The 10,835-nt window shown below is 36.0% G+C and overlaps 2 protein-coding genes and 1 long non-coding RNA gene across 5 annotated transcripts; all 3 read left to right on the forward strand.

Annotated features, from left to right (window-relative positions):
- The first annotated feature begins 310 nt into the window (after positions 1 to 310).
- LOC118436878 lies at positions 311 to 3,174 on the forward strand. Of its 2 annotated transcripts, XR_004835756.1 has the most exons (5): positions 311 to 610; positions 1,079 to 1,322; positions 1,679 to 2,073; positions 2,345 to 2,651; positions 2,747 to 3,174. XR_004835756.1 is itself a non-coding variant. In XM_035855534.1 (4 exons), the coding sequence occupies exons 2-4, from the start codon at positions 2,035 to 2,037 to the stop codon at positions 2,791 to 2,793; spliced, it is 393 nt and encodes a 130-aa protein (XP_035711427.1). In that variant the 5' UTR covers positions 315 to 610; positions 1,079 to 2,034; the 3' UTR covers positions 2,794 to 3,174. The 2 variants fall into 2 exon arrangements, 1 of the variants encoding a protein (XP_035711427.1); XM_035855534.1 differs by having other exon boundaries at positions 315 to 610; positions 1,079 to 2,073.
- Positions 3,175 to 4,638: 1,464 nt separating this feature from the next.
- Positions 4,639 to 6,182, forward strand: LOC118436724. Its single transcript, XR_004835666.1, has 2 exons — positions 4,639 to 5,199; positions 5,620 to 6,182. It is a non-coding gene; the product is annotated as an uncharacterized LOC118436724 (long non-coding RNA).
- A 1,122-nt stretch (positions 6,183 to 7,304) lies between these two features.
- LOC110854596 (glutathione S-transferase Mu 1) lies at positions 7,305 to 10,007 on the forward strand. 2 transcript variants are annotated; one of them, XM_035855408.1, is made up of 6 exons: positions 7,305 to 7,461; positions 7,926 to 7,961; positions 8,123 to 8,254; positions 8,953 to 9,141; positions 9,222 to 9,314; positions 9,660 to 10,007. In XM_035855408.1, the coding sequence occupies exons 1-6, from the start codon at positions 7,417 to 7,419 to the stop codon at positions 9,873 to 9,875; spliced, it is 711 nt and encodes a 236-aa protein (XP_035711301.1). In that variant the 5' UTR covers positions 7,305 to 7,416; the 3' UTR covers positions 9,876 to 10,007. The 2 variants fall into 2 exon arrangements, with proteins under 2 accessions (XP_035711301.1, XP_021958748.1); XM_022103056.2 differs by lacking the exon at positions 7,926 to 7,961 and having other exon boundaries at positions 7,306 to 7,461.
- The last annotated feature ends 828 nt before the right edge of the window (positions 10,008 to 10,835 follow it).

Consider the following 10,835-nt stretch of genomic DNA (forward strand, 5'->3'; position numbering starts at 1 on the left):
TGTACATATGTAAGTATTTATGTGCATATCAACTTATATTCTAAACATAACGTTTGTGTATCATGCCACCATTTTTTATGGAGAGGGCGTTTTCCTTAATCATGTAAATATGCATATGTTTAAATGTACATATCACATATGTACATACATACGTACATACATAAATATATCGTGTCCTAATAAATATATTTCCATCGAAATTTTTTGGAACTTTCCAGTTCCTATAATGCAACATATTTTTGTCGCATGTGGGACGAGTTATCGATCCATATTTGTTTTCGAGAACTGAACCAGAAAACACTGCTTTCACCAACTTTCTCCTCTGTTTGGCGACCTACAGCAGACTATATTACTTGCAACCATTCGTGCTTCCATCCTTGTAAAGAAGCGCATAATAATTGCGAATTTACTACATAAGTAAATACATATTTTCATGTTCACATGGCCGATACAAGTCCCACATCAATTACGAGGTGGAAGTTGCCCGACGACAAACTAAGATCACGTGGTTATTACGGGAAACACGTATTGTTCACTTTATCCAAATCTACATCTCAAAACGTGCTGTTTGGAACTTTCAGATATTTTAAAAAGGAAACTTTCCCCCGTGGTAAGTAATACAATTTATTTGTCGCAATTCATGCATAACGGCTTTTTGGCAAGATTTTAAAGTAACTCTTGCAATAAACTGTGTACAAAAATAAAATCATTTCGTATTCATTTTTCATCGTAAATTACAATCTGACAGATGATTCAACATAATTTATCAATTTTGCCAAAACGCATTCATATGTAAATACATATTACGTAAAATTTTGCTAAAAATCCTGGTCTGCGAATTATTAAGGCAATTCACGCATTCATGGGTAACTTCCTGCGTTTTGTAAAATAATTTTACAAACTTTTGCAAAATAAAGAGACGCCATTAATCTGAGTAAGCTAACTAAAATTTGAAAACAAATATTTCTAAATTTTGGGGAAAGTTTAGTTTACAAGTTTACCGAATTTGCAATGTTACCAAGACCTGCGTGATGCGTGAATGACCGTAATCATTACTTATATCAATCTTAATTTTCAGGTTTGATAGTCAGCATTACCCGCGAATTTAAGACATTTACCAAACCTTCGTACTACGGCTCGACGCCAATTTTTTGTCCTATTCGAAACTTTCAGAGTGGCGAGATTATCACGACCTTTTCCGCAACGGAGTATCCATTCCAATTAAAAATCCCGCCCGACTTCCCGCCAACCTTGAAAAACAAACTGTTCCAAATTCGATACACGCTGTCGGTCGCGCAGCGCGGGGAGCTGTACCCAATAACGTATTTAGGACTGGATGACTCATCGCCAAAATTGATAAGCTCATTTTTCATTATTTATTGCCTCTCGGGAACTTATTTTAAAATTCTGGGCAACAACTTTGTAGTCAGTGAATGGGGGTGAGCTGTTTAAGTCAATTTCGGTGAGTTTAGGTTTTCCAAAGGGTTTTTAAACTTGAGATCTCTATTTTCAAAAAAGCTCAAGATTTGAAGTCGATATTTTCAAAATATTGGCAACGACCTGCTCTACGAATTTGTCGTCCAGAATTTAAGATAAATTTCCAGAGCGAAAAAATGATTAAGAACGTGGTAATAATTTTGGCTATGAGTCATCAAGGCTTGAATTTGCTAATCCTAAGTCAGCAGGACATTCAATACATTGGATGCTGCAAAATAAATCGGTCTCAGTTTGGCTACGGGAGAAAAATTGTGCCGTTTTTATTGGACGGGGTCCCTTTTAAGGTGCATTTTCCAACTACGGAATTCCTTCTGGGAGAAAGGATCCACTTCTCGGTTACTTACTCCCGAGGCACCAATCGCGTTAAAAGACGTGCAACTAACGTTTCTCAGAACGACTAAATACTGCCAGAGTGAACATGCAGAGTTGGAATTGGAAATCGTTCGGGTTAAGAGTTACAAAAACTTCGATAGAAAGAAATCATTCTTGAATGACACTTTCTCGTTGGAGGGGATTGATGCCACATCCAGCGTGGGGATGATGGCGCCATTTTTGAAAACATGTTACTCACTTAATGTAAGTTAGTGGAATTTCATCGGAAATTAAATGCAAACACTCTTAAAAATAATGTTACCATTTCGGAAAGTAAATGCACCCTGATTTCTAAATTGTATAAAATGTACGAAATCCAGAGTAAACTTTCCTGTTTATAAAGTTTACTTTGTTCTGGATTTAGCAGTTTATTTAATATAGAACTTAGAGTGCACTTCCTTCTCAAAAGGGCAAGATCATTTTTATAAGGTCACATATGATAAAATTTCAAATTTCAATATTTGCACGTATCAAGGTTGCTGTCACAGCGATGTCTGGAAAATTGGCATCCGTCGAGGTGGACATCGTGCTCGGGACGGACACCGATGTAAAGGAATATCTCCAGCTGTACAACACGTGTCCTAAACAAGGACAGGTGACCAGCAGGGAAATGCAGACACCTTCTGCACCACACCCACCACATTCTCCATCCACACGACGGCTGCACGCGCCATCCTCCCCACCATTGATGACCATGTCTTTGTCCCACTCAATGTCCTCACTGCCGCAGTATGGACAATTGAGTGGGAGAAAATCGACATCTACTTCTACCCTGGACACGTGTAAGAGAATTATTTGTTGGAATACCTTAATGTGAAAAATTTGTCGAGTTTTGAATTTACATGATAAATTAACATAATTGGTTTACATATTTTAGTGCCCCCGCACTACGATGATGCCGTGGCTGGAGGGAGCATCATCTAAAAATTGGAATATCGCATTCACATTATACAAATATTTTTACCTTAGTGATGCCAATTTTACCTTGTTGAGAATTTTAGATTTGAAGTTTATGAAAAATCTTTACCTATGACTTTTGCTCAGCAGTGTATGTTTCTAGTGTATACATGTTATAACGAGGTAAATTGATAAATACGACGTGATACATATATACAATTAAGAATTGTAAGTTTGTATTTCCAATTAATTAAGTTCTAATTAATTTTGAAGTAATTTCGTTACAACTACGACCATTCTTGCATATATAGGACGGATTTAGATATAAAAATAGATATACATACATATGCATGTACAATGTACATACATATGTATGTATGTATGTGCATCAGGGTTGCAGAAATCTCATCTCACCTTCATAAATCTCATCTCACTGAGATATAATGAGAAATACTGAGACATGAGAAATATGAGAAATAGTGAGATTTCTGAGTCATGCACTAGCGCCACCTAGCGGACGGGGTCATGAACTCCAAGTTTATCTCATTATTTCTCATATTTCTCACTCAGCCCCAAGTGAGATGATTGGTATATATCGTTAAATCTCACTAAATCTCGCTCAGTGATATACGTAGGTGTTTTATTATTAATTTTCAAAAGGTATGTTCCGCACTGTTTCTGACCAAAATTTTGATGAAATAACAAACTTCAAATACATTTAGGAGGCTGTGACTTTTTTCAGCTCTGTGGGTTAACATAAACACTAGCAATAAATCGGCAAACTTTACCTCGACGGAAAAAATGCTAGATTTGCAAATTAAATATCGTAGTGTGATTTAATTTTTAATGCTGGATCGGCAATACGTGTCGCAGATTTATGGTTGAATCCTTAAAATTTACGATGAAGACTGCCCAACACAAAACACAAATTCAATTGGGTCAATAATTTTAAATGATGGCGAAACGAGGTCTCGGGCAAAAAGTCGCCAGGACGCTCAAAATCCGTTTCTTCCACAGAAAGGCTCCGGAAACTAGAAGAACCAATAATGAGAGATCCGCGATCGAAATTTTCCTATTTAGCAGATGAGATGGGTGTTCCAAAACCAGCAATTTGTTCCATGTTAACTGAAGACTTAGGTATGAAAATGGATTCCGTCCGTTGGGTACGAAAATTGCTTTCGGCATCTCAAAAACATGATCGAGTCGACTTTTGCAATGCCAATTTTAACCTATTAAATGAAGACTTGAACCTGCTCAATATTTTATTAGCTAAATATGGTACCTGAGTTTACTATTATGACCCGGTGACCAAATAATAATTCCCTCAATGGAAGCACGAGGGGTTGCCACCGCCCGTAAATTGAAAAGTGCAAAAATCTGACAAAAAAATGATGATGACCACTTTCAAGGATACCAAAGGTCCCCTCCTTATAAAATTTATTGCTGTAAATACTACAATAAATGGGGCCGTGTATGCAGGAACCCCGAAAGAGCTGCGTCCTCCGGTTGAAAAGAAACGTGGGGTCAAAATAAAGAGTTTGCCTTTTTTTTAGACGACAACGCGTCACCTCATACCTGGCTTTTTGCGAGGGTTAGTGCAGACGAAAATCGCTTTACCTGCACAAACCACACCCCGTGCAGTCCGGACTTGACCCTTAGTGATTATTATTCGTTTCGAAACTTAAAGAAAAACATCAGGGGAAAACGGTTTTCGGATGATAATGAAATCAAGTCGTAAATTTTGGCATATTTTCGAGGTAAATTTTAATGGGTTATTGCTAGTGTTAATGTTAACCTACAGAACTGAAAAAAATCACAGCCTCCTAAATGTATTTGAAGTTTGTTCTTTCATCAAAATTTTGGCGAGAAACAGTGCGGAACATACCTTTTGAAAATTAATAATAAAACACCCACGTATATCACTTGTAACCCTGATGTGCATATTTCTACCAATGAATATTAAATGGAATAGCTGCTTTAATGATGCTTCCCTGGCAAATTAATTGAAGAAGGTGGAACCATAAATAAAAAAATGCTATTCTATTCAAAATGTACATTACTAATTATGCATGTTCCTTACTTTAACGACCAGTTGATTTTTTTCGTTTTGTTTGAACATTTATCTAAACTTTTTTGTCGACCGAATTATTATTAGGATCGTAAATCTGACCATGCACGACTAAACGCATTTATGTAACTCTCGAACAAATAATGAAGCCATGCTAATTACTTCTACAAACTTAGGTAGGTACGAAAAATTATGTAACATGCTTCTTTACCGCTTTGTATATAAATGCAGATTCGATTCACCTTATTCATATTATTAATACATTCTACCTTTGCAATACGTTGTACCAAAATTAACAAACCACAAAATAAAATTTAGTGAAGGGAACAATTTTCATTGTAGGTGGATACATATTTTTAACCAAGGTAATTTCATATTTTGTTAAATTTTTATTACTTGTTGCAACCACTTCATCACGACTTAGAAACTTAGATTGGCAACAAAATAAAGTTTGAAAATTTTGAAGTTATCTATTTACGAACCAATAAGGTCCGTTGATTACGAAATATGTCGAAGTTTTTATTTTCCTTCTTAATTTTTTTAAAATTTACTTTTAATTATCAAAATGTTAAAAATTGGATTTTTTCGTGTTTCTCGTCAAAAATTACAAAAATTGGAAACTGATTGAAATATCTAAATATCCTGTTTTTAACATGTATCAAATCATAAAAATTTTATATAGTTGACCAACGAGGTTTACCATTTTTTATACTCTTTAAAATACGTATGTTACAAACAATTTTTTGCAACTCGTAATAAATAAATGCGGTCCTTCTGTTTTACAGAATAAGTCGAAATGTTGCAACCCTTCTTATTAGCTACGTGTGCATTTCTCCTTTTGGTGAATGTTTCCGAGAACGAGGCTGCCGTCAATATTCCGGGCGCTGAAGAAGTTACGAAATTCCAACTGAACTTTCATGAGAAGCAATTTTCTTGCGCCAAGTATGACGGAGTTGCTGCGTGCTACCACAATAATTGGCATAAGCGGGATCTGCAGTGTTCTGGAAGCGGGTGCAAGGCGAAGAATAGATTTTCTTACACACCTAACAAACTCATGGGAGGGAAATGCTATTGCTGCAAATGTTAGGGACCGTTCATGAATTATGTTACGCATAAATGCCAATTTTTCAGACCCCTCTTGTCACGTGTTACATCTAATTTTCATGTTGGGCCCTGTCACTGTCACGCAAAACTTATGTATGCCGTCTCACCCATCTTATACCGTGACATAATTTAGGAGCATCCCCCTTCATGTTGAAGTATACTTTTAAAAATAATGTTATTCTTTTGAAAAGTAAATACAATTTGTGTTCCAAATCCTGAATAAACTTAACTCTTTTTCAGGTAATGTGAAAATTGTGGTGAGTATGCCCATTGTGAGGGCGAGTTTATTTGGCAGATGTGAAACTTGTCTACGTTAACATAAGCATGCATACTAACTCAATTTATGTGTACATAAGCACAGACGTATTCTGCTCATGGCACACGGATTGACAACAAGGTAACTGGGCAGAAAGCAGCAGAAAAAACAATATTAAGTCATGCAATCAATAATTAACAAAAAATAAGTTAGGGACCGCGCAGTAAAAATGTGATCTATTTGATTATTGCTTCTTCCACTTTTTGCTTACTTAATTAGACAAAAGTAAAATTAGTACAACGGAAGTAAGAATACTCACAAAGTGGACTACACCTTATGAACGTCCCCCCAAAAAGAGATTCATTGAAGGACAAATGAATCATAGGATTCATCCATGATTCATCGCCTCTACCAGCCTGCAAGGTACTTTTGTACGATATACATATGTATGTAGATATGTAAAGATTACTAATTGTACACATTTGAGTTCAATTTGGACCCAAAATCGACCACGCTACTCATGTACGTCCCGACTCAATGAAGGACAAACAATTTATGATTCATCTCTTTTTCAGCAATTCGGCTTGTCTGCATACATATGTACATACATACGTGTTGTTCAACCGTTTAAGCAGAATTAATTATACACACTCCTAAAAGTCTGGTTGTGTCGCACTTCCTGTTGGTATTTATTTTGTAAATAATAACTTAACCTACCGGATATATTGTATTTATTTTGTTTCTCACTGGTAAAATTTTCATTATTAATCGGTAATGGCCGTTAATACCAGATCCGGCAATGCCCATGAGTCAGTAATGATTTAATCCCAGTTTTCTAAGAGTGTAGGTGCTCAAGTTGGACACAATATACATATGTACAAAGGATGCACGCAATTAAGGGGGACGTGCATGAAGGATTTTCTCAATTTTGGCGTCTCTCCACTTTCATGATTAATCTTCCCCTTAATAAACTGCGTATCACGAAAATTCCTTGACCCCGTAAAGTAAATCGTACCCACACTTCTTACTGCACGGTACCAAAACCGGCATGGAAAAATCTGCATGACTGACGTGGCGATAATGAAACGTTCACATATTCCGACCTTGACAATGATGTCCAATTTCAATATAAATACGCCGTCTCTGCTACCACAATTTGCTCACACTTCATCGTGTTAAAGAGTGAAAAGGCAAATTTGGATTCAAAGTTTTGGCGGGAAACATGTCGAATTCGAAACCAGTCTTTGGATATCACGGGCTTCGTGGGGTATGTTTATTCAAATTGATCGCTAAATATTTAAAAGTAGCTGAAGGTGTAAATTTTTATTAATGAATTGAGGACTTTGCAAATTTTTATGTCTATTTAAATCCAATTCAAACAATGATATTTTATAATTTCTGAAATTTTGTAAAATTGTTTTATGAAAGTTGTAGAAAATGTGTGTAATAATAACGCATTTAAGCTTTGCACACATAAGTGTAATCGCAGTAAGGATTGTATGTCAGATTTTGTTAGTGTCAGATTTTGATTTGTAGTTGAAAAGCAACCGGAAAAAACAGGTTGGCAAATTTGCAGGAGTTTGCAAATTTTGGTTGGACTGCTGAAAAGTAAAAGAGAGTCACGAAAGTTTTCTACGCTTTTTGGAAAAATATAATTTGTTTATTACATACTGTACCGATCTTGAGGTGTAGATTTCAAAATCATGTTTTCAAAATTTTTTTTTATTCCAGAAATTTTGGCTTGAAAATTCATTTCACACCTCCAAGGAAAGAATATCGCTTATGATTTTATCAAAAATTACTTCATATTGACAATTTTTCGTTGAACATACGAACTTGTGATGAGTCCTCCCTCTAAATTTTGTTATAGAATACAGATTACATCTTATCTAATAATGCGAACTTTAACTACATACTCTGTTCTTCAGATTGCACAGCCCATAAGGTTTCAGCTTGCTTATCTCGGCGTGGACTATGTCGATAAGCAATACCCGCTAACACAAGAAGGTGCGGAGGAGTGGGCGCAGGAAAAGGAACATCACGGTCTGGATTTTCCTAATGTGAGAAACCAGCAGTTTTAAACCTCAATTTAAAAGTAATTACTTAAATAAAGTACAAATTTGGTTTATACCTAAAACAATGCTGAAGTACTGGGAAGATAAATTCATTGTCCGGCGGAGGGATTAAAAATATTTCCAAATTTAGAAACAATTTTCAGTTACCAGAGATGGAATTCTCCACAATCTAAGACTAAAATAGATTACACCCTTAAAAAGTATGTTACCGATTTGAAAAGTAAGCGCAATCAGAATTCAATGTTAAATGGTTCAATTTCCAATGCTAAATCCAGGGTAACGTTAACTTGATACAGAGTAAAATTTATTCTGGATTTCGCACAGTATACTTAATCATAATTAATAATAACAGTTTCATAATTTGGAGTTCAGAGGGCATTTTTTTCAGAGGGTAACAACATTTTTAAGGGTGTTGGAGTTTAGATTTCATTGTGCTGAGAAAATCTCAAAATTTTTGTCAATCGTATTTGTACTAATTCTGAACAAACCAGTTCATAAATTACGTAACGCAAAAAAAATTGCGCATTTCTAAACCCCCTTTCATATGCACGATCTCATTAGAGTCTTAGACTCCCCCCTCTTCTTGCGTTACGTAATTTATGGACGACCCCTATGTATTATTTGGCACTTAATTTTGGGGGAGTTTCGAATAAATACTTATTTTCATATCGCTTTCTACATAGCTGCCATACTGGAAAGACGGGGAGGTTAATATGACAGAGTCCCGCGCAATTTTAAAGTTCTTAGCGCGGACGGAAGGTGGCGGGAAGCTCATTCCTACGGACGCTAGGAGCCTAGTGAACGCTGAAATGGTGGAAGGTCTCCTTTGGGATGTTTGGTACGGCTTGATCTGGAGGTGTTATTTGGACTCGGTACGGGAAATTTTGAAAAAATATGAACATCATTTTTTATGAAATCTGGGATGAGCACATTTTTTAAATAATTTAAACAGGAGGACATGATCAACGCTTTGGCAAGATGTCCACCAAAGCTGGAAGTGCTGAATAAGTTTCTGGGCAACAAGAAATGGGTTTTGGGTGACCAGGTAATTAATTTTTAATTTTCATGTACATGAAAATTGAAAATTGCTGGAAATTTTAGTAGAAATTAAGGGCCGTGTACATGTATTTGTCCATTTTGAGTGACTAAAGTATTCTAAATATCTCAATTGAGTCAAGCAGATCCTTTTATGTAAAAACTGAATTTGCAAAAATGCAATTTTTTGCAAAAATGCAATTTTGCAAAAATTTTTGCAAAATTGTTTGAACAAATTTTTGCAAAATTGTTTCAACAAATTTTTGCCCAATGAATCAATTAGATTTTCCTAGTAAAATAATTCTTCCAAAACTATTAAGCAATCGTCTCATTAAATTGCAAATTAATTGCACAGATTTCCTACGTGGACTTCATGCTGTACGAGATACTGCACCAGTATTCACTCTACGATCCGAAGTACCTCTCCCCTTGCGGAGCCCTGCTCAAGCTGAAGGCCAACTTCGAGGAGCTCCCCGCCATCAAAAAGTACATGGCGTCGCCGGAGTACATCGCAGCCCCGTGTTTCCACCCCATGTACGCGAAGCACAAGGTGGTCGGCCTCACCTGCTAATTAGCCTATCCCGCACGTGGAACGAAGAACACGTGACAAATGTTCTGAGTTGAATTAATGCTCAGGCAACCTTCGCTGTATTAATTCTTTTAAATTTTATCAATAAAGTGACATTTGGCTCTAAAATTGAGATTCTTTCACTGTAAATAAAGTTGAGTAAAATTGCCACCACCAAAACTGTTGAGCAAAATTTACCCTGACAAAGGTAAAATTTACTCAAGGTTGAGCAAAAACCCTTCAACCTTGAGTAAATTTTACCTTTGTCGTAGTAAATTTTACTCAATAGTTGCTTTGGTGGCAATTTTACTCAAAATTGAGTAAATTTTAGGAAGTAATTTAATGCCTCTCCAAAACAATGGGAATCACCCTCCAAATATTTAAGAAGTTACCTAAGTGGAAAGCAACCTCTCAATGCTCAAAATTTTCCCTCCTGTTAAATGGAAGGAGCCTCTCATTTTGCATATCGTAATTCTATGTAAATTTCTTAACTGTGATGGGTCTTATTATATTTTTGACTCAATAATTTTGATAACGATTCATACTCTGGGTCTGATGACGACTTAGGCCCAGTAACACAAAATAGAAAACCTGCAGACAGACTTCATTTAGCCTGTACAGAGTCCGCGTCTAAATTGTTGTCCGAATTGACCGGCGGATTGTTACCAATCTCCGTTGTGGGGATTAAATGTTTGTTAGATATTTTCTATTATTTGGCAACATATATTTGAAGTATTAAGAAGTCCTTCCCCTTGACAAGTGGGAGTTCTTTAAAATCTTAAACTTCCAAGGCTGTATGTGCTACGCATAAGTAGTGTTTACCCACCATACTCAATTTTTTAAGATGAAAATAGCAACTTATATAAAGGGTGTAGGGGCTAGGGTACCCAAAGTGCAACCATGGTTACACTTTGCTCACTTTTTACTTCATACTCATTCCTCAGAAGCGATGAAGAATTTAAG

This window comes from Folsomia candida, unplaced genomic scaffold (genome assembly GCF_002217175.1).
Source record: "Folsomia candida strain VU population unplaced genomic scaffold, ASM221717v1 Fcan01_Sc010, whole genome shotgun sequence".
Classification (NCBI taxonomy): Eukaryota; Metazoa; Arthropoda; class Collembola; order Entomobryomorpha; family Isotomidae; genus Folsomia; species Folsomia candida.

Bases quoted from the DNA above. Each gene is read 5' to 3' on its own strand.
- LOC118436878 (XM_035855534.1), top strand. From the start codon at position 2,035: ATGATGGCGCCATTTTTGAAAACATGTTACTCACTTAAT. The intron at 2,074-2,344 runs GTAAGTTAGTGG...GCACGTATCAAG, and splicing joins AAACATGTTACTCACTTAAT to GTTGCTGTCACAGCGATGTC. The intron at 2,652-2,746 runs GTAAGAGAATTA...TACATATTTTAG, and splicing joins TACTTCTACCCTGGACACGT to TGCCCCCGCACTACGATGAT.
- LOC110854596 (XM_035855408.1), top strand. From the start codon at position 7,417: ATGTCGAATTCGAAACCAGTCTTTGGATATCACGGGCTTCGTGGG. The intron at 7,962-8,122 runs GAAAGAATATCG...TCTGTTCTTCAG, and splicing joins ATTCATTTCACACCTCCAAG to ATTGCACAGCCCATAAGGTT. The intron at 9,142-9,221 runs GTACGGGAAATT...TAATTTAAACAG, and splicing joins GGAGGTGTTATTTGGACTCG to GAGGACATGATCAACGCTTT.